The following is a 24,524-nucleotide window of genomic DNA, read 5'->3' as shown; positions in this document are numbered from 1 at the left end:
ATTTATTTATTTTTATAACTTACAATTAATGCTATTTAGTAGTTTGGAAGGTAAAGAAGAAAATCTTACAACTTAAACCCTAAAATAAGGATTTTAACCGCCAAGCAGTATTACGAACATTACTGCGTTCGGTTTTGAAGGGTAAGGGTGCTGGTGAAATTACAGGCACATGGGATTTGTCAACTTACGTCTCAAGGTGACGGGCGCAGTGGCATCTTATCTTAGCGATTTAAAACTGTGAGTGGCAGTGCAACTTCTATAGGTAGTCGTGCTTACCGACCAGGCGCATGACTTGTTCGTCTCATCACTAAATGAAATTACTATATCCAGTTTAACAGGTAATTAATTAATAACGTAATTCGGTCAAGCAAAATATATTGCACTTCCGTGCACACTTCTGGGACACATTTACAAATGCAATTTTATTTATGATCCGTTTCGGTGAGTGCAGTCGCGGCATGCGACAAATCCCGATGGTATCGAAAGTCGACAGTCGGATCGAAATAATTTTTCTTTATGTTTCTTCAATGCTTCTGTCAATAATAATAAAGTGGAGTGGGTGCACGAGAGGAGACTCCCTACAAGAATTCCTTCCATTCCTGTGCGTCTAGCGCACCCTGGACATCAATCGACGAGTACCTTACGTCGATTAGGAAATCCTTTCGCCGCGATGGCAAGCATTAACACTGATCCACGTTTCACAGTGCCCGGTCGGGCCCGTCACGTATTTCCCATTTCTCTTGAGTGATAGGGTTGCGTTATTAATGCAATTTTCACAATTTGAGTTGCCAGTTATTGCAATAGCTCTTGATGACGAAGTATTGGAAACACAAATTGAAACTAGAAAAACAGTACGGAGTACTAAAAAACCGACCTCAAATGTCATTCATCCCCTAATTTGCCACCCTTAGAGGTGGAATATTTTCTTCAAATTTCAATGGGACTACATCTGAGGTACCCTCTTTCCAACAAAACAAAGAATCATCAAAATCTGTTCACGAATGTCGGAGTTATCGCGTAACATACATACAAAAAAAAAACATTCAGTCGAATTGAGAATCCTGCCTTTTTTGAAGTCGGTTAAAAAGAAGATAGTGTGTACATATTGACTGGAGTCCACTACACTATAGTCCAACGTTGACTACCCTTCGGGTGCCCGGCGAATGCATTCATATTACGACATGTTGCGACCGGGCCGGTTGGAACCGGAAAAAAATACCGTGGTTCTGCCGTGGCATGGACTCGGCCCGATCTTCATGAAGTTCATACAAATGCATGTATGTAGATATTTAACAGTTTCACGGCCGGCGCAGGACCGGAGCACGGCCCGGCCCCGGCTACACCGTCTACACCGATATGAATCAGCCTTTATAGTGAACGCCATGATACGATAACAAGAATTGGAGTGTTATCACAAAAGATGAACATCGCGGCAGTAAAAACCATCAAGTATATAACCAGAAATGGAGACGAAATGTCATTTAATTTGCTTGAAAACTATTCTGCCATATCATTACTGTGACAACTGCGCTCCGATTGGCTAGCCCGAATTCAAAACAATTGACGGGTGTCGTCAACTGTTTCACTTCAAATCGACCAGTTAACTTGAGCTTTGCCATAATGGACGAAAATTGCAAAATTACATATTTAATTACCGACGAAATGTGATTCCGTTTGTTTTGTAATTAGATGTTTTAATGTTTTTTCCCACACCACCGAATAGAACAGCACGGCATTGTTAGAGATATTATCTTTATTATAATAAATACAGAATATTTTTTGGAATATACGGCGACGTACACACAGGTCAGTAGTTGGCGTGTCTATATATTTATAAGAGCTGTATCGCCAATGTGATACCAGGAATAGTGGCCCTTATTTCGTCTCTATTTCTGGTTATATACTCGATGGTAAAAACAAACATTTAATAAAAATATTGTAATTACATATAAGTTGATTATCCTTTTTGGTAGTAGGTACTGACTGGATTTTTTTATAACACGAACCAGTCGTGCGCCTGATGATAAGCGACACGCCTATCCATAACAGTTGCATTGCCATTCAGAACTATAAATCACAAAGATCTAATGAGCATTACCTGTCCGCTCGTCACCATGAGATTTTAATTCACCAGCTTACCTCTCTAAATTGGAGCGTCACATTCCTGATTAGAGGCAGAAGTAGATGAGGTACAGCAAAAATAAATAAGCAGTACTTCCCTGGACCAATTCTTTCACAAGGAGCTCTACTGCTACAACAATGTCGTACATTGTAGTATTTGCAGCGTCGTTCTACCTTTTTCTAGAGTTATAGTCTTAGCAAAGTACCCTGTAAAACATGAAAAATAATTCCTTTGTTATCTACATCTAGGCGACTTTGACCTAGTTTGTAATATAAAAATAATAAATGTGCCAGAGATTCTTGATTATCACAAAACAATGAAAAGACGAATCATGGCAGTCATTGAGTGCGTATAATAAAATTAATATTTGAATTCAATATCGAGTGTTTCAACCCAGACAATAGAGGAATTATTGTTTGTTATCACGGTGTTTCTCAGTATCTCGCTGCATGATCACATCCGTAATAAAACGAACAAAGAGGTATCAAGCGGCGGGACGAACTAGTGGTGCGCCTGATAGTAAGCAACGTGCTTGTCAATAACAGTTGCAGTGCCACTCAGAGCTTTAAATCACAAAGATCCGAGGGGCACTGCCTCTGCGCCTGTCACCCTGAGACGTAGGTTAACAAGTCCCATGTGTCTGTAATGACAGATGACGCTAAGGCAAGAAAGTCGTTAAAAAAACCAAAAACGAAGCACATAGAAGAATTCGTAAGGTTCGCTGTTTCTTTCCTTGGCTTAGTTGGCATAGGATCTGACATTGTTTGCTAGAAGACGCTGGTTCGAACCCAGCTGGATCGAAGGAACTTTTTTAATAATCATGACAAACTAGTGTGAAGTAATTTCACAATTTTTTTTAATGAAAAAATAAGTGCGTATTTGACCTTCATCTCACCTGATGGAAAGTGATGATGAGGTCGACGATGTAGCTTGAATAGCAGCGTGGTGAAACATTCAGTGGCAATAGAGCTCCTTGTGAAAGATTTCGTCCAGGGAAGTATCTTTTTTTTACCCCTATTTCTGCCGCCAAGCAGTAATATGAGTATTGCTGCGTTCCGATTTAGAAGCGTAAAGGTGTTGGTGAAATCACAAACATATGGAACTTGTCATTTTATGTCTCGGGGTGACAGACGCAGTGGCAGTGCCTATAACATCTTTGCGATGGATTGGCGTGTCGCTTACCGCCAGTCACTTGGTATTATCCGCTCACGCGATGCGCTCCTCGTACCGCAAAATGGTGGCTATTTGGTTTCGCAAAATAGAAAAGGATTCAGTTTAAATACAAGTTTTTATAAATAAAAATTATTATTCTGCATTACTAAATAAACACCCTCCGTACTACCAACAAAAACATCTCAAATAAAATGCAGTAATACACCGCAAATCCTGCACTTAAAAAGCACTAATGAAATTTTTGATGTACTTGGATAAATATGATAATATTCCGTTTGAATGGTTCTAACGTTTACCATGAAATTACTCCTTAAAGTATAGTTTATAAACATTTATATTCAGGGTAAACTTAAAAAACGCTACTTACGGTATGTTTTCAATAAATAAACACCGAAATCACCAGCCCAAACAATAACACACGATTGTCGTGACGTATTTTTGAAGTTGTTTATTTTTTAAATGACAGACCCAGGCATTAAAAACTTTATGGTTTGCTAGAGTAGTTACCGAAATAGCAATTAATATTAGTTCTTTTACCTGTTATAACTTCGATATCCGATAAATCGGTATAAAATCATCACTGGCACCTCTAGGTGTGGTATGCGTCTACGGCTGCATGTATCGCGTGAGCGGTTATAGAAGAAATCCTGACATTGAATAAACTTAATGTATTTTTGTTCTATGATTGCGAAAATCTCTACTCATTAGGTGATTATGATTTTTCAATGATTATTTTTATTGATTCTCTGAACTAACAAATAATTAAAACGCTGCATCTGTACTACGCAATTTGTTTGTACGAGCTCGTAATTAATAGTTTTACTGTGCAATGACAGTCGTCGTTTTACATCCATGTTATCGCTGTTGGTAAACAACACATACCAAATGATGCTTACTTACAGATCAGTGCTTGGGAGTAGGTACACGGAACTTACGCTGTTGGCACGAGCGCGAAATGAAATTCTATTACAATCGTAAAGAGACTATTTTCCTGTATGTGTATTTTCACAAAATCTCAAAGTTATTTGGACTACTTGATGTGTGAGAAAATAAAACTATCATTGCGAGGTGGAGTGCGACACAGCGCAGTCAAAAATTTGAAAATATGGTAAAAGTCCACGCGGAAAAATGTCCAGAGAAGCAGCGCAACGAGACGAGAAGTAAATATTTTATTATTCTGAATCATATAAAAGCTGGCAAGTTAATTTTGACCTCCGAAATGCTATTGATATCGACTTTTGACATTAAATATTTGTGTTATTAGTGGAAGAAATTTGTGTCTTCAAAAAATCCGCAACTTGACGACAGACCACATTAAACTTGTCAGTTTTTACCATATAATTTAAAATGAAGCCCTCAATTTAGAAAATTAATTTGAATTGTTGGCAAATATCATTTCGTTTCCGATTGTTTTTCAATTTGATGGTTTCAAATATTCATGAAATGGGTCTGAAATTTTCTTATTTTTCGTATTATTGTATTGCTTTTTAAGGACCATTCGTACCCTTATTAATAAAGTGAGGAAACCAAAAAGTAGTACTTAAAAAATAAACAACGGTCAAAAAGTCCGAGCGGTACAAATGAAAAACATTTCAAAAATATGTATCAATAATTGTTGATCTACAATCTTTTGCTGGTTTTTGGGTAATTTTAAAATTCCCCTTTCATAAAAAATCCTGTCTTGACTCATAAAATACTTCTATAAGTATCGTTTGATGGTCTTTTCGTCATAAAGGTCATGTCCATTTAAAGAATTTTGTAAAGACCAAAATAAGTGAAAATTTGAAGCGGGAGTGTCGGGCGAATATGGTGGATGAGATAAGACATGCCAACCATGTCCCAATCTAACTGGAATAATTTTTTATAACATTGTAAAGATGTGTGTGATTTGTTATTATAACCTTAAAACCTTCCCGCCTGTTCTTGAAATACGCGGTAAAATATATTTTTTTAAATGGCCGTAGACAATGCATAATTTGTACTGGCACATTTTTTTTTTCATTTATTTTGTCAGACGAAAATGTCACTTTTTTAATTTCTTTACTTTTTTTACCTATAATTTTATTTAAAATTTTATTACCTATAACCTTCTATTGTTTGTTTATATTTGCTTATTTAATATTTATATATTTTAACTGCCTCTGTGGCCGAACGGTTACCATACTGGAATGCCACGCCCTCTGCGTGTTCGATTCCCAGGCCGAGAGAAACATGTGTATGTCCTACATTTATTTCACTCGTGAGTTTGGATGTAATTTGTGGTTGTCTATATGTGTGTACATGGCACCCGCGACACAGACCCATTATTAAATTGTATTCAATAAATGGGATGATAACGACCTGTAAACAAAAATCATATAGTGTTAACCTTATTCTTACCGTTGTAGCCTTCGGTTGGGGCATTCGACATGTGCAGGCAGTTTGCATGTTCGTCTGCATGACGTCACTGATCGTAGTTCGCAGCAGCATGGGCGTCGCGGTGCTAGCCATGACTGACAAATCGAGAATCAACGATACCGGAATTATGGTAAGGATGGGCTATTTGGGTATGTCAGACAATCAATTACATTTGACTCTGCGTAACAGAGAAAGTGTTGATCAATAACTTTGAAAAGAAATATATAATAAAATTAAGGATGTGCACTGACTATTATACTGTGTGAAAACACGATACCTAAAAATTTTCACGACAAACTTACCTCGAAATTTTACAAGAAAACCGCCGTATTCAATAAGTACTTTACATATACCAATTTTTTTTTTTATATCAACTGACCTAAATAGAACACGTATAGCATATGATACACATTTTTCAAATAGCTTTATTTTCGTTTGTAAAAAACAAATTCTGAAATAAAGCCAGTGTACGCGTTGTCCAGCTGTCCAGTGGCAGCGGTGGACCCGCGCAACAGAAATCGAAAAATGAATCGGTTCGTAGTATCGACTCTTAACAACACTATTATCTCAACTTATTCATCCTATTATCTATCCTATTATAGTATGGCGTATATTTGTTTCTCTCTTGAGTTTGGGTGCAATTTTTTAACCGACTTCAAAAACGAGGTTCTCAATTCGACTGTATGTACTTTTTTTTTGTATGTACGTTACGCGATAACTCCGGTATTTGTGAACCGATTTTCATGATTCTTTTTTTTTGTTGGAAAGGGGGTACTTCCATAGTGGTCCCATTTCATTTTGAAGAAAATCATCCACCTCGAAGGGTGGCTGTTCACGCATGAAGATTCATTTTTATAAATAGCGCCTAACTTTAATTTAGGAGCAATTACTTTAATGGTTGATTTTGCTATTTCTCCAATTCAAGGCGTTTTTCTCTCAATATACTTTGTGTAGTATCGTAGTGAGAACCTATTTTTATTACCTCCAGTGTCAAGTCCTCTATAGTGGCGAACTAGGGGATATTTCAATAAAACTTAGCAAATAGACGTAATTCCACGTAGTTTTGAGGTCGGTTTTTTTAGTACTCTATACCGAGATTATGGTTGTCTATATACGCGATACAGGGTTCCGTAGTGCGGGGCTATGCAACGTGCATTATTATTATTAGTAAAACTTTACAGCCCGGAGATAGACGACATTAAGTTATATTTATGTAACTTCCGGAATACCAACATCAATGTTAAGACACAAACACCAATCATATTTTAACACCCCTTCGAATCGATATACATAATTATTTGATCGTTAACAAGCCGCCATTGTAACTTCGTTGATGAATATTCATGGCGCTAATGGACGTTAGCTTAGCTTAGTCTTACACGCCACGTACGGCTGGTTGGATTTTGTGTCATGACATCTCAAGGCAAAACAATTCTGTTTCAAATACATCGCACACTGAGTATGACAATGTCACTATTCAAAATACTATTTTATTTTTTTATTTTCAACGTCATCTTGGATTTCAGAGTACGAACTTTATAATGCAAAACCTGCGTGTTCGTTGTTTGCCTGGAATTGGCTATATGACGTAATGATGTCATGCAGTAGGTACAAGGGAACGGGATACGGGAGACAGCGCGATGCTGACATTTTTTTGTTAGTGACATTGATCGCTGAGTTGTGAAACAAATTACTAGTAATTCCGTGAAAGATATCGTAATTATTTTGAATAGTGTCGCTTTGCAGTGGTTTAGCATTAAGACTAATATAGTACAGGATTGCTGAGCCAGATTTAAAATTAAATTTCATGGTATAATTCATGAATCCTCTGTGACGACATTACATGAAAAGATTATGAGGAAAAGTGATACTAAACGAAATTCTCAAAAATAACTTTATTTTATTGTGGTAGGTGAAAATTTGTATAATACTTGTATGTAGGTAACATTTTGTTTTAGCTGAAAATCGCATAATTTTGCGTTGTATCACTGTCATTTTCAGTACACGATGTATCTCCGTTGGAGGAAAATAGCTTTCAGCCTTTTGATAAATACTTTGGTAGCCAGGGTTTCAACGAGGATAACTCAATGCTCCTTAAAGCGATGCCACACGATGCACTGCATTGTATTGTATTATATTGTACTATGTTGTATTGAACTAATTCAAATTCAAATTCAAAATAATCTTTATTTCATAGGTAAGCATTATTACACTTGAAATCGTCACAATATTAAACTCTACCGCTCATTCGTAAGGCAGATTCCCCTGAGAAGAATGAGCAAGAAACTCTAGGGGTTGCTCTTTGTAAATAACATTTACAATATTTTTTTTTTATTTGAAACATCAGAGATCGAGACTACCTCCATGAGCTAAACGGCTTACTATCACGGATTTTTGTCATCCAAGTACGCAGAAGTTGTATAATAACCTTTAGTATAAAGTTTTTGTTTCACTATAGTTTTAAACCTCGTGAAAGGCAAATTTTGTATATCAACCGGAATCTTGTTATAGAAGCGTATACATTGCCCCTTAAATGATTTTTTGACTTTGTGAAGACGACTATCAAGAAAAGCTAGTTTATTTCTATTCCTCGTATTAGTGTTATGTCTGTCAATATTTTTCATAAATAAATTACTATTCCTTCTAACATAAATTACATTTTCATAAATGTACTGTGAGGCTAGTGTAAGAATGTTAATTTCCTTAAACTTATCTCTCAAAGATACTTTGGGGCCCAGATTGTAAATTGCCCTAACTGCACGTTTCTGCAGGACAAAGATTCTATTGATATCGGCGGCATTACCCCAAAGCAAAATGCCGTATGTCATTAGACTGTGAAAGTAGCTGAAGTAAACCAATCTAGCGGTTTCGACGTCTGAAAGTTTCCTTATTTTTTTTATCGCGTACACTGCAAAACCGAGCCGTTTTGATAACTTACTTATATGGGGACCCCATTGCAATTTAGCATCTAACGTTATACCTAGAAATACAACTGTATCCACAAGATTCAATTTTTCGTTTCTAACTACAATGTTTGTAACCGTCTGTTTGTAACCGTGACTAAAAGTCAGATGGTGCATTGAAACGGACAAGGAACCAGAAGACGAAGCGGGGAGGGGTATTGCGGTTTCAGACCAACAGCGTCCGTGCAACATCGCTATTATGTGAACTTTCGCCTGTGACTCCCAGGAACTTAGGGTTTTCACTGCAACAGTCAGAAAGCTGTAGCCGTGGCTGATGTATTTAAGTGCTTTGCGGGCCTCGAACGCTCTTCATCGAATACTTATGTGGTCTTGGAATACGGCCTCAGTGCCCACAACAACACTCCATATTGGATTAGGTGTACTAGATGAATTAGTATCCCTCGATTCCCAATTAATTAGTATTATGTGAGGTCCACGACCAGACAAATACTTATCGTGGACTAAAAGTCTGTAGGAAGAAACACGATTTTTTCTTATACACTGTGGTGATGACAAAAGAGCCTGCCTACTCTAGAATACAAGAACACAAGATTCACTGAAAAATGTAGTTAATAATGCAGGTCTAATACTAGTAGTATATAATATTAGATCGTACTTTTGACCAAGACTTGGCAGAGAGAGACAGGTGTGATTGCGTGTATGTATATAATTTAACGGTAAAGGAAATGAATATCATAAAACTACATTTCGCTACAGTAAGTGTGTAAATACTTACTGAGGAAACTCCTAATTATAACCGTAAATAATCTCCTGCGGGCGGACAAAGGGAAACTCAATAGTAGGAGGAAAGTCCTTTGGGATTCCGTAACACCGACAAAAAACAGAATTAAGTCACGTCAAACCGTCCGCACTTAATTTTAAACCTAAACCGAAATAAAAATAGTTTCTTTTTTTAAATAGCTACAATTTTCGATTCTTCAGTATTAAGATATATTGTTTTGGCCTAACTAAATAAAATTTTGATTTAGTGAGCGATCTGGAAGAAGAGGAACAACAGTTGTTCCTCTTCTTCCAGATCGCTCACTAAATCAAAATTTTATATCCTATCACGTGCGTGCTTGACACACACTTGACTGGTTACATATACGATCACAATATCAGCCAATGATTAATAACGATGTAGTAGATGATAGAAAGCGACTGTTCATTAAAACCTTGGAAAAATCCTCGCTCTTCAAGGCGAGTTACGGGAAGAGGAGTGGGAAAAACTGTTTTCCTAGATCAAATGGTTTAGGTATTTATTATTAAATAACGGTCTTATAAAAAATATACGACACACATAAGGATATTATCTGAAGAATGTATCAATTCGTTACACAATAGAATGTACGTCAATAGAATGTATGTCAATTAATCATATAAAATGACCCTGACACATTTCACCCACAAATCCATCCACACTCTATCTCCCACATACCAACATACACACGCACATTCTACCCCGTCACACACACACACACACACACACACACACACACACACACACACACACACACACACACACACACACACACACACACACACACACTCACTCACACTCACACACACACACACACACACACACACACACACACATTTAAACACACACACGCATTCACACGCATACTCACATTTAACCTTTTGCATTAACTATTTTTTGGTTTGTGTTCATTTCTTGACAAATTTTCCATGTTTTTAATATTTAAGTTATTTTTATTTCTAAATTTTCCAAATTGTTTAAGTAGTCTGTTGTGCGAATTTGATCACCAATTATAATGGGCTAAAGTTTATGTTACCATTGGGGTTAGGCGCTGCATGCTGAGATACAGGTTTAATCCTAGTTCGGCTGCAGAGGCTTACATAATTTGAAATGTACAATTTTCTTAGCCTTATTTTATAATTTATAATTAATTATTTTGTATGTCTGTACATTGTTTAAAGTAAATAAACAATATTATAAAATTCTGAAAATAGGCAAAAATAAAAGTTTAAAACGAATTATATAAGAACAATATATCTAACTTTGCACACAATTTTAATATGGAGATATGTCTCTTTAAGTGCTATAGAGACCCTGCTGATAAATTCACATTTATCCCAAAATTTGTAAATCGCATTGAAGTACCTCGCCTTAAGCTGAAACAATGAAATTCTCAACAGATTTACGACTGGGACAAGAAAACCCAAGGCTTGATCCTGTCATCGTTCTTCTGGGGCTATGTGCTAATGCAAGTGCCAGCTGGGTTGCTCTTGAAGAGGTTCGGTGGAAAGCCGATTCTACAGGTGGCAGTGCTCTCCAATGCTTTGCTCTGTGTCCTGCTACCTGTCTTGACTGCTTGGGTAGGTCTCGGCATTAAAATCTGAACTAATTTAAGGTAAACTTCCGATTGTTTTTTATAAATTTCAGTTTCAATGTAAAGAGCACATTATATTTATTAATTCAAAATTGGTCGGTATCAGGCGTGAAGATATTTTTATTTCAATTTCTTGTTTAGTAAATTTTGTCTATGGGTTTACAAACTTGGTAGGTTTCCAAACAAAATTTTTCGGTACAAAAAATTCAAGTTCAAGATTAACGAATTCAAATGCTACATCACTCAGAATACCCAGACGGAACCATCATAGAATTCATTAACAGACCGCAACCTCCTCATGTACCGTTCAATTTTGTTGAAACACAGAGATCATCAATAAACCCTTTCCCTTTAAAATTAATCCATATTGTATGCAAAATTTGTGGTTAGGTACAAAAACCATTGCAAAATAACAATGATTAAACATAAAGTAGAAGCTGTAATGAAAACCGCGATGAAAAGTAAATAGTGAAATTCATTAATTAAACTCCTTTGTCTGATTGTTGAAACAGTTGCGATTATTTATGTTATCATTGTCAGAATTGATGATTCCTGTTTACTTCGCGATAAGGAACCTGATTATATTGAACTAAGTATTATGCTGTTCAAACTCACAGTGACATTTAGGTTTTTAGCTTAAGACCTGGTAGTTTATAATAAGGCTTCACATACATAATGTCATCAGACCTGTCTCCTATTGAAGTAGACAGAGATCAAATACTTTAACTGTTTCTGGTTACCATGCTAGTCTGCCACGTAGAGGTCTCGGGACCGGGAGAAATATTTGTATGGCCTACATTATTTCTCTCGTGAGTTTGAGTGAAATTTGTGGTTGTCTATGTGTGTGTACATGCACCCGCGCGCAGAGTTTCATTAATTATTTTGTTTTTTATATGGGATTGCTAGTATTGAAAGCATGTATCAGAATAATTTAGGCGATGGGTGAACGTATCTTAACTCGGGAGTGAGAGGGAATGAGTTTGCAAGAGAGAGGGATGGTTTGAAATTAAGAATAGAAGACGAGCGCGATGGGTTTTGTTTGATATTTGTTTACATATGGACGACGTGCGATGGAGCACGTATGAATAAACGGTTTCAGACCTTATCCCTTTTCTTTTATTATACCACATTTATTTATTTACAAACTTCCCCTCGCTACGCTCTTGACAAACCTCTCTCGTCGTCTTGACATAGTTATTGTAAAGTCGGACTTCGCATGAGGTGCAATTGACTAATTAGCAGGACTACATGCTCCGGGAAGGCTCGACAGTTTTGTATACGTACCTACTATCAAATCTAATACAAAAAAAACCATCGGGCAGAACGTCAATAATATGTGCCGTGGAAATTTATAAAGAAACCATTCACACTACGTTTATAAATGCTTATAAAGTCGTAGTAAGTAGCAGCAGTCCTCATTGTGAAAGAATTCTTACAGGAAAGTATTACCAATGCGGTAATGTAATGTAAAGCAATGGTAACGATCAAGAATAGGGGTAGGTAGAGTTTTTTTTTACTTAAACTTCGAGGAACACAGACAGAAAATGCAGACTGCCGTTCACAATATTTTTGGGTCTTAGACCTGTTCGGGATTCGGGAAATCGCTTAAGTACATTAAAAATTGACGTAATTGGGGATAGGCAGGTACACTATATTTATCTTAACTTTGCGATACAGTGGGTAGGATCAGCGATATTGCGGACATCGGATTTTTTCACGATACCTCTCTAAAATAAATGCCATTCGAGAGATCCTATTGTCCTAATTAAATATTGTCTTATTATATTTTGCCATAAATCTAATAGTTTTGTAGGAATAAAATAAATTTGTATTTTTTTGTATAGGACCATACCTTTAGTGCCCCATTGTTACAAAGTGTTAGTCGATCCGGTCTTGAAATTAATTACTACAGGCGTATTATTATACCTATCTTCTATACATACGCTAAACGCGTGCCCAAAACTGCCTATTCACTACTTATACGTATCAGAAAATTATTCATTTGTTAACCGATTTGATAATTATTTTTTTGTTAGAAAGAGGGTGCCTCAGTAGTGGTCCCATTTAAATTTCAAGACAACCGATTTAAATAAAACTTGGCAAATAGATGAAAATTCACGAATTTTTGAGGTCGGTTTTTTAATATTCTGCACTGAGAATATTTTGCTTTTTTTCGAATTTTGTTTTTTGTTTCTTCATAATTTTCACAAAATTTGGGGAGCATAACATTAGCAAATACTTCAATAAGGTTGTTTACGTCAAAAACAGACAATGACCAAAAATTAAGTAGAGTAGTGGTCATTGGAGGTATCGAAATGGTATAACGATATTTGTTACAATTTCGACTTACATATTTGTTTTGAATCCAGGGTGGCTGGATGGTGGTGTGTGCGATACGCCTGTGTGTAGGCCTCACCCAAGCCTGCCTGTTTCCTGCGTGTCACACACTGTTGGGTAGGTGGTTGCCCGAAAGTGAGAGAACCAAGTATATAGGATTCATTTATGGAGGTAGGTATTGCTTCCTGCTAGATATTCTTGAAGTATTTTTCTCGGGAGAATCACTATATATGTCATTAAATGATTTTAATAAGCCCTCTACGAAAAAAATTACGGCGTTTCCCTTTAACATGACTAAACCGAAATGATGACTTAAAAGATTTCGTGCTTGTAGATTGTTTTGCCATTTCCAAAATTTCCCGACTTCTAACTTTACAAATTTCTTCGTGCAAAAATAATGACAACAATAATTTATTATTGTTATTAATATGAAGATTCGGAGCCGGATTCGAACCGACGTCTTCTAGCAAACTGTACAAGACGCTATGCCAACTAAGCTATGGAACCAACCAGCGGACCTCACGAATGCTTCTATGTGGTGGTTGTCGGATCTTTTGTATTTGGTTTTCAATGACTTTTTAGCCGTAGTGCCATCTATGAGAAATCTATGAAAGTATTCCGTTACCCAGTTAGATAACTTGACAGCTATCGGCCCTGGCTAGAGATAAATACAAAGATCGGACAAACAGAAAAATTTTTCGTCGACCCGGTGGGACTTAAACCCACATCCATTAGTCTAACCATCCGAGGAAAAGAAAAAAAATCATGTGTGTTAGATTTGTGTTTTCATAATCATAATAAAACCTCGTGGAGTCATTTCACAAAAAATCTCAATAAAATACATTTGATCGAAAAAGGACATCTGCGTCAATTGTGATAGCCGTAAAGGTATCGGCTGCGGTGAGAAAGTTATTCAAAAATCTCTCACTAGATGTCACTAACAAGGCAAAACTGCCTCTGTGGCCGAACGGTTACCATGCCGGACTGCCATGCAGAGGTCCTGGGTTCGATTCCCAGGCCGGGAGAAATATGTGTATGGCCTACATTTATTTCTCCCGTGAGTTTGGGTGTAATTTGTGGTTGTCTATGTGTCTGTCCATGGCACCCGCGACACAGGGTTTCCCTAGTGCGGGGCTATGTTGAGTGTGTGCGTTATTATTATTATTATTATTCCAATAAAAAAATGCGAGACGCCAAATATTCGATACAAATATTGACCAAATACAAAGAAAAATTCCGTCGCACCGACTGGACCAACCATAAGAAGTAAATTGTGTTTCACAAAAAATATATTAAATAATGTCATTGTACTAAAAACATGACATTCAATAAAAATAATATACTATAAATATTGTTCATCGTAATGTATTACTAATGATATAAAGGTTTACAGATAGTGATGTTGAAAGTTAAAATAAAGAATCTATTATAGTCATTTGCATAATACACGCTACTCGTATTATGATAACACTTTGTTGTAATGGAAGTTAATCTATAATATAACGGCAGTATTAAACGTTTTATTACATAGTACACATGTATGTGAATAACATGATCAAACATAAATAGTGAAAGACAGACCACAATTTTCTTTGAATTTGTTTGATGAATTTATAAATTATAATATAATATTATATGAAGTGCTGCCTAGTTTTAATTCAACTCCACAAATATAACAACTACACACAGGTTAACAAACTATACTTGAATTCCACTTACACTAAACTTAAGTACGTATTATACACACTGCATTAAGAGTATTTTTTGCACTGCAAGCATTGGTTTAAGACGTATTTAGGTGAATGGACATCAGTAAAACCAGCATAAGTGCCCTAATTTCTGAAAGAGTCTCCTAGTTTCAAAATTATCTCTTTACCATGAATAATGCCTATGGATGTAACTAGTTTAATCTTTACATAACATTAAGACTTGGTTTTACTGATTTTGAAGAAATTGTCTTTATGTTAACCTATTTTTTAGAGGATACTTATAGGATAGGTGCCCTTTAGAATAAAATTAGTAAAATTCATAATAAAATCTTTTATTTGTCATCTTTCATATATTATACATACATATTACATCTTTAGTAATAAGTAATTATACGTATTTAAACTTACTACCTACTTCGCTTCGTGTAGTAGCAGTAAAGCTCCTAGTGAAAGGGAACGGGCAGTACTGCCACATTACGTACTTCTGCCGCCAAGCAGTAATGTCAGCATTACTGTGTTCCGGGTTTGAAGGGTGCTGGTGAAATTGTAGGCACATGAGACTTGTCAAATTATGTCTCAGGGTGACGGGTGCAGTCAAGTGCCCCTCAGAACTTTGACGAGTGGTGCTGGTTGCTATGTGTAAACGTACATTATTTCGTTCACATTTATTATTGACATCATTTGTTTGAAATATTATAGATAAAAACATTCTGAAAGGATTTAACAGATCACTTCATTTTACCCCTCTAAGTACGTAGGAGCTGTAAGATGCTTAGTGTAAAATTCTTGTTACACTATAGTTTTAAACTTCGTAAATGGCAAATTTTTAACGTCAACCGGAACCTTATTATTTACTGGAAACCAATCTACTTCCTTTAAAATGGCATTGTTCACGACGTAGGAACATTGAACCCGTGTCATTATACCTATCCTATTTGATTACACCGATTATCCTACAAGGTGGGGTTTTATGCAATACTAATACTACTTGTGAAATTTTAGAATTTTTGTCACATAGTACTTTATGTTTTCATAGCTTGATATCCGTTATTCCAGGAATGCAATTAGGTATAATAATAGGTATGCCGGTGTCAGGACTCTTAGCAGAAACGAAGCTCGGGTGGCCGTTGATCTTTTACGTGATGGCGGGCCTGATGGTAGTGACGGCATTGATGTGGCAATTTCTAACGGCCAGTACCCCGGGAGAGCATAGATGGATAACGCACGAAGAGAAAGAATACATTGAACGGGGGCTCAATATTAGTAGTGAGGTTTGTACTACTCCATTATTAGATTACCTGGTAGTTATGACGCGATGTCAATGCGATTGGTACAATTTAATATCTACGCGGTTCAGAAACCGGTGACTAAGATTTAGTTACAATAAGCAAAGTTACATTTATTCAAAATTGCGTTTTAAGTGCATTCTAGGTGTACGATATACGTGTGTGCATATTTAAAATCTTTTGCAGAAGAAATCTCTGCGAACACCATGGAAGCATATTTTTACTTCAATACCTATTTATGCAATCACGATTGCGCATATCAGCGTTGGCACCGCCTTCGTTCTCTTCTTCACTGAGATGCCCACCTACCTCGAGAAGGCGCTCAAAATATCCTTACGAAACGTGAGAATTTTTTAATTTTAGTCAAAATTTCTTCTTTGAAAATTTTTTTTTTTTTTCAAAACAAAATATGTTCCTTACAGAGTGCGGCATTATCAGGTTTGCCATATGCAGGTATGTGGCTCAGCGGGGTGGTCGTTGGTATTATCAGTCAAAAACTGTACAACACAGGCGTGCTATCTGCCGTTGGGTGCAGAAAGATCTTCAATAGCATTGGTGAGTTGCTCAAGTTCTTTGCAGTCTTGTAATTGCGTTGTATATTTAAAAATTTTATATGATAATTGCAGTTACCTTAAGGAGAGAAGAAATACTTTCATCGATTTCTCATCGATGGCGCTACGGCTAAAAAAGGCGTTGAAAAACCATATACAAAGATACGACAACAAGCACTTAGAAAAATTCGTGAGCTTCGCTGGTTCGTTGCGTGGCTTAGTTGGCACGGTTTGCTAGAAGACGTCGTCGGTTCCAATCCGACCGGATCGAAGGATTTTTCTAAGTGTTCGATCTTTGTATTAATAATTAAAACAAACTAGTGAAGTAATTTCACAAAAACATAATTGAATATCAATTCAATGCCAATTTAAACATGATAAAGGTCAAACGATACGATGTACTATTTTCTGTTGTGTTCTGTTCTGTTGATGAGGTGTATGAAAAATATTGTTTTTAGGCGAAAAAAAGGTAACTCCACACAATACTCGCATTGCAATCTTGTGGATTCTCACTACTAAGGAAGGACATTACGATAAAATTTTTATGAAGAACGATTTTTTGTATTGGTTTATTTCAAAGCTATTTTCAGGCGAATCGATTCAATAGAAAGGCAAATCGAATCGTCTAGATCACAAAGCAATAAAATTTTTGTAATAATATCATTAAATTTGAACAAAACTCGATTTCAAACAAATATTTAGCTATAGTTATGCCCTGGATTCTGGGCATTAATGGGTTTAAACCCGATTTAAACAACAAACTTAAAACCCGCACGCTTGCTCGCCCATCTCTGATTGTTCCTAATGTGGTGACGATGTTACCGCAGTAATTCGGCTTTCTACTTGTTCCACAATATATATTGAGGTTTATAAAGTCAAAGTCAAAGTCAAAGTCAAAGATTATTTATTCCATAGGTAAAATAAATTTACACTTGAAAACGTCACATTTAAGCTACTTCTCGTTCACTACGCTGACCTCCCTGAGAAGAACGAGCAAGAAACTCTAGGGATTGCTCTTTTCAAATAAACTTAAATGCTATGGAATACACTTTGAATCAAATTTGTGTGGATTCTGGAGCCATGTCGTCTTTCCATACATCTTTATCTAACACGTAGTCTTCAATTTTGTAATATGATTTTTCGATCAAAATATTTTTAATGTAGTTTTTAAACTTAGGAAATGATAAACTTAATATATGCTCCGGAATCTTATTGTAAAAACGTATACAGTTCCCCATAAAAGAGTTGTTTACCTTGGTTAAACGAAATCGTGGTACCATGAGTTTGGACTTAGCTCTAAGGTTAATATTATGGATATCAAAAAATTCTTCATGTTAAAAAATATTCCTTATTATATTTTTCAGGTTCAATCGGCGTATCAATCGGGCTACTGATACTAGCGTATTTAGGCCCGCAGAGCAGAACGATCGCCGTCGCGTCGTTGATCTTCGCCCTAACTATGACAGGTTTCTACATTTCTGGGTACATGGTGAGATATCACACCATAAGTATTTATGCACCCTTCGATGATACTTTCTTATTTATTTGTAAAGAAAGCAACAAAAATTATAAATATCTTAAGATTTTTTTTACCTGCAGATCATCGTGATTTGCTCTAAGATGAAATTTAAACTTAATTTTGCAGTTAAATCATCTGGATCTGTCCCCGAATTTTGCCGGCTTACTACTATCGCTGACGAACTTCGTCGCCAATTTGTTCTCGGTCGTCATACCCATTTTTACCAGCTTTGCCCTTAACAATGATCCGGTGAGTTAAAAACGATATCTGGGCATTCGTACTCTGATGTATATACTGCAAAATATTATCTTGTGTAAGGCCAGGAAATGGGTATAAGTTCAATGAGAATTATGTTTTCCAGACGGATCTAAATGGCTGGCGAACCGTGTTTCTCACAATGGCAGGGACAACGTTAGGATGCAATCTCATCTATATTCTATTCACTACGTCCGATCGGCAACCTTGGGATGACCCTGACTTTGAGAATAAGAAATATGCTCGTCCAGGTTTGTGTTTGATTATTTTACTTATATTGCATTGTTAGAGATATTTGGTTCATTAATTTCTATATCACGGCGAAAAAGAGTTTTGTTTTACCAACCAAAAGTTTTGCGATATTTTAAGATCTCAACGCCACTGGGTCCTAATAATTAACTTTTATTAATATCTAGAAATAGAGTTACCGACGTAGTCCAAAAAATGACTAGACTTTAGTAACAGTAGGCGGGCATACTGTTCGTAGGACAGATAGCCGTTGGGGCCATTAGTTCTATTAATATGAGTGTGGAACATGATCTGGTATAACATGTTGTGGGAATCCGCTGAATGTGAGCAAAAGTGGTAATTGTAGCGATATTTGGGGGATATCTTTCAGTTGAAGTGATGATGATAATTATTAGTTACTAAAACACAGATATTTTTGCTTTACGTTCGTGGATATTGTACCTTAGTGTGTACAGACAGTAGAAACATTTTTGCATGTAAAAGCTGACTGATTAGGTCTATGTGTTGCGGAATTCAGAGAACTTGTTTCTTCTACTAACCACATGAACTCTAATGTCATGCCAGCTTTCTAGAGTTCAATAAGAACTTGACTTTTAACAGATAATGACAAGAACCATAAAAGAAAATAATTTTTTTAATGAAAAATAGTGACAGACATAACATTAATACGAGGAATAAAACTAAACTAGCTGTTTTTGACAGTCGTTCATAAAGTCTCAAATTCGTTTCAGGGACAATGTATAGGTTTCTATAATAAGGTTCCGATTGATATTCAAAATTTGTCATTTACGAGGTTTAAAACTATTGTGAAACAAAAACTTTATACTAAAGGTTATTATACAAGTTCTGCATACTTAGATGACAAAAATCCATGGTAGTGGCTAGTTTAGCTCTTTCGGGTATTCTCTATCTAGGATGTTTAAAATAAATATTGTAATGATAAATGTATTCATATGTATATATTATAAAAACAAACCCTAGAGTCTCATGCTCGTTCTTCTTAATGGAATCTGCAGTAGAGTTTAGTCAGTATGACTATTTCAAGTGTAAGTTGCTAACTTATGAAATAAAAGTTATTTGGCTTTGACATAAGTAATCAAAGTATACCATCGAGATATTAAATTGAAAAAAGTAATTGAAGGTGCTAAGAATCTATCGCAAACTATCCTAGTGCTAATAAACCGCATAGTAGATTGGTTATTGATTGCCACAAATTCGCGCTCGACATGATGCAACGTAGATCAACACGGTTCAATGTGGCAAGTGTTGTTAACATCTGTCCTCTGTTTGACCCAGTTCTCTCACTTTGGGGTTAAACTTAAACCACTCGATTGAAAGCAAGTGCTAGGGTTAAAACAAAACAAGATAAAATTAAATATTGACTGGCAAGTTATTCTTTATCTTTAAATTTCGCTGAATGGACGTGTAAACTAGCAGTCTCATCAAACTTTGTACACATAGGAAGTAAAGCTATTTTTTTCGGATTTAAATCGGGTATATTTGTTTTTTCAAACAAACCATCGTTTCGGACCCTTTACATGTCCTGAGCTTTATAAATGTTTTTTGATGCATTGTCATACTATTGAAAGTCCGGAATGAAATCTATCGAGTTTTTGTCGGTCACACATGAATTTTTCTTAAAAGTATTTGTCGTCAAAATATAAAAGTTGACCGATTGTCCGTGCCCAACCATACTGGTCTGACTTTTACTTGAAATTGACAATTCCTGTGCTAATTAAAATGTTTTCTTCCGCGGTACACTGTTCTCAGAACATTTGGTGACAGAATACGTAGTTGATTTTGTATAACAATCCCCGTATCAAATAAGTTGAACCAGTATAACCGAGAATCAGGTATTGTGTATTTTTAATCATTTTACGAACTCAATCTTCCTATTCCGCAGTAGTTCGATCTAAACGTAATAAATTAACTGTCGCAGTGGCTGGACGGTTACCACACTGGGCTGCCACGCAGAGGTCCCGGGTTTCTATTCCCGGGCCGGGCGAAATATTTGTTTGGCTCTATTTGTTTCTCTCGTGACTTTGTGTGTAATTTGTGCTTGTCTATGTATGTGTCCATGGCACCTGCGATACAGGGTTTCCCTAGTGCGGGGCTATTAGTGTGTGCGTTATTATTATTATAGATATTATTGACGTTATTAAGGTACTTTTCGAGCGATTTCGAAATCTGAGTTAAAGTTTAAAAAAACTCTCGGTTATATTATTGTTGCCAAATGTGCAATAACATTTCAAAACTTCGCGCTGAGTGCTTCGTAGAGGGAGAGCAAGTATTTTCAGTTCCATTACATACTTACCACACCCGTTTCATTGACACCTGCACTATATGATTTCGAGCGAAAGTAGCCCATTGGAATAGCGGTACATTTTCAAATATGAACACTACAGTTTGAATATCTAGCAACGTTTCGCTACAATCACGTAAAAGTGCCTACAGGTTTGGTCGATTTGAATATATAGACACTGTAAAGTTTAAAACCTAACAAATTTGTAGGCTCTAACGCGTAATTTAAATTCCACAGTTGTTATCGATCATCGGTTGCTTACACATTTACTCGATTTAGTCTGATCACACGTGTTAACGTCAAAAAATCGAGCAAACTATCATTACGTACATATGTGAAAATTTAGTAGCAACACATCTCACTAATTCTAAAGGAAAATATCATGATGAAACTTATACGTCGAAGAAGCTTCACAATACTTCAAAAACTTGTGAAGTCCCCAGCCCGCATTAGTTGGCAGTCTGTGGCCTAAATCATCTTCTATGACTCCTCTTTATTAAAATTAAATACCATAACATTTTTCTCCGGATTTTTTTTTTCTGCAGAGAAAAATTTAGTGTTTGCCAGAAGTAAATAAATCGGAAATAACACCGCCTTTTTATATACTTCCCTTCTTTTGTGGTGATATGTAGTTGTGTACAGTATTTCTCATGAATAAGGTGCATTTTTACATAACAAGCATCTTTTTTTTAGGTACGCATCGATCTGATTCTCAATTTCTACAAACCTACTTCTCTTTAAATTCTATTCTTGTTCTTTCTTCTATTAATTACTCTATTCTTATCAATACTTACGCATAAACTCATTTATGCCAGGTATTTGCTATAGACCTTTTTAAGTGCGGACGATTCAAGTATGTCCTTAAATTACACGACCACTCCATTATCTTCTCATCGTTGAAAACCGATTAATCAAGAGACAGGCAGACACTTCACCCTACGCAATATATATCTTTTCTGCGATCTCATCATCTGCAATGGCAAATCATCCGTTTTTGAAAAAAGCCTATGCACACCGTGACCTCCTTACACCGTCATCTCACCTCTTTGTATCGCCTCTCTCCGCTTGTATCCTATCTTTTTTTTTTTATATGTATTTAAATTTTAAATTTTAATTGTTCCATCTTCCTTCACTTTCTCATTTTGTTTTCGTACCACGATCACTCCCAACTCGACCGCCACAACAGTCGGAGCTGTTAATAAGCTAATCATGTGTAATAATTTATAAGTCTACAGCCTTCATGTATATATATATAACTGCCTCCGTGGCCGAACGGTTACCACGCCGGACTGCCACGCAGAGGCCCCAGGTTCGATTCCCGGGCCGGGAGAAATATTTGTATGACCTACATTTATTTCTCTCGTGAGTTTGGGTGTAATTTGTGGTTGTCTATGTGTGTGTCCATGGCACCCGCGACACAGGGTTTCCCTAGTGCGGGGCTATGTTGAGTGTGTGCGTTATTATTATTATTATATTTTTGTAATTTAATTTCTCGGCCCATTTAGGGGTAAGTGCCTTAATAATAAAGTGTAGGGAGTGTTTTATGCTGTTATACCTGTTTTTTTTTACGTTTACCTTTATATTGTTACAGCCTTTCTTAAAACTTTACTTCTTTAATAAATTTTGTGGACCGGAAGTTTCCCATTTCATTGCCGTGAACATGTTCACGGCTAGTTAGGGTTACAACCCTTTCAGACGATATGGAACTTAATAAACATAATAATTCGTTCGAATTTAAATGCACCTTAAGGCTGGTTTGAAAAGGAAATCCATTCTAGTACCATTTAATCTTCAAATAAGGCTTCAAATCCTCCAAACCAATTATTACTCAAAAATACTTGATGTATTTCGGAACTTGATAACTACAGGTGATTATTACATTTTGATCAGGACATAAATGGAGTTAGGCTTGGAACAATATTGAACGTTGCAACAACGATATAGGTACCTACGTCACTAAGGCTTGAATAGACGTCACTAAGATGAAGTTTTCTACTAAAGCTTTAAAGCCTTCAAACGTTCTACATCGAACCTTGGTTTTGAACCTAGGTTTAAAACGCAGTTATTAGCTTGCATTGAATTTCAAATGAATTCTATAGCTTTTGAAAGCAGCTAACGAGTGTTACAAAACATTTTTTGAAATACCTATATTAGAAGTTATTATTTCGTTGCTAAAATTGCCTTGAAATGTTATTACTTAGTAATATGGCTGCCAATTGCATAAGATCAAAGAATAATGAAAAACAATTCAAAAATAATGTTCAAATTTTAATATTTTAATCAAATAATATTGTGTTGACCATGTTAATCTACAATCGTTTGCTACCTTTTGGGTAATTTTAGAATTACCCTTTCATAAAAACATTCTGTTTTTACTTATAAAATACAACCCTGAGTGTGGTTTGATGGGCTCTTCGTTATCAAAGTCGTATCCATTCAAAGAATTTTGTAAAGACCCAAACAAGTGAAAATCTGAAAGGGCTATGTCGGGTGAATACGGTAGGAGGCAGTTCATTCCAATCTAACTGCAATGGTTTTTGACGGCTTTGTAAAGATGTGTGTGGCATTATCATGATGAAATACGACACCTATGCCAGTTCTGGGCGTTTTTTTAATGTAATGAATTACAAATTTAACATTTTCCCGCATATTCTTAAAATATTGTTATTAAAATGACCATAGACAATATATATTACATTACGTATTGTCATGCCTGACTCCTATCCGAGTAGACAAAGTCATGGACCTCCATGTTTGAAATGTTAGACAACTTTAAAAGTAAACATTTTAAAAGACAAAATAATGTTCTATTTTTAAAATTAACCAGTGGCCAAGACCATGCGAACTTTTTGGCTAATTCATTAGGTACATTAGCTTATTTCGTTATAATAATAATTGTTTATTTCAGTCCATAGACCATAGTAGAAAAATACAATTAATGATTTCAAACCATTCATGGATAAAATAAATAAATAAAATAAAAAAAAAACAATGAAAATGTCAAATAGCAAAAATGAAATAAAATAGATTTGTTCAGTCAAGCTACCTACCTACGTACCATTTTCAAGACAGCGGTTATTCCTTACATAAGTAAATCTTCAACGTATATTGTATATGCTATATTTTCATTAAAATTACGGCTCTGGGTTGTCATTTTAATTTTTAACGTACAATAAATAATACCTCATAAGTCCATAAAATTACCGTTTATTTAAACAATAGGTGTCACAAAGTTCAACGGCAACACTATAAATAAGAACAAAGTTCTTATTATATACTTTGAACTGCCGATAATAAATATTCGGGC

At 35.9% G+C, this 24,524-nt stretch overlaps 1 protein-coding gene across 1 annotated transcript in view; it reads left to right on the top strand.

Moving 5' to 3' along the window:
* Positions 1 to 4,413: 4,413 nt before the first annotated feature.
* LOC113226756 (putative inorganic phosphate cotransporter) overlaps positions 4,414 to 24,524 on the top strand; it is a 23,446-nt gene continuing 3,335 nt past the window's right edge. The window contains exons 1-10 of the mRNA XM_026459485.1: positions 4,414 to 4,455; positions 5,683 to 5,822; positions 10,816 to 10,995; positions 13,379 to 13,517; positions 16,112 to 16,326; positions 16,528 to 16,683; positions 16,764 to 16,896; positions 18,257 to 18,381; positions 18,538 to 18,660; positions 18,773 to 18,917. Of these exons, the coding sequence (XP_026315270.1) occupies positions 5,721 to 5,822; positions 10,816 to 10,995; positions 13,379 to 13,517; positions 16,112 to 16,326; positions 16,528 to 16,683; positions 16,764 to 16,896; positions 18,257 to 18,381; positions 18,538 to 18,660; positions 18,773 to 18,917 (1,318 nt within the window). The 5' untranslated portion in view covers positions 4,414 to 4,455; positions 5,683 to 5,720. The remainder of the gene's footprint in view (positions 4,456 to 5,682; positions 5,823 to 10,815; positions 10,996 to 13,378; positions 13,518 to 16,111; positions 16,327 to 16,527; positions 16,684 to 16,763; positions 16,897 to 18,256; positions 18,382 to 18,537; positions 18,661 to 18,772; positions 18,918 to 24,524) is intronic.

Source organism: Hyposmocoma kahamanoa, unplaced genomic scaffold (assembly GCF_003589595.1).
Source record: "Hyposmocoma kahamanoa isolate Upper Pololo Valley unplaced genomic scaffold, ASM358959v1 200, whole genome shotgun sequence".
Taxonomy (NCBI): domain Eukaryota; kingdom Metazoa; phylum Arthropoda; class Insecta; order Lepidoptera; family Cosmopterigidae; genus Hyposmocoma; species Hyposmocoma kahamanoa.
The sequence above is the reverse complement of the archived record's forward strand: the minus strand, read 5'-3'. Positions and strand labels throughout refer to the sequence as shown.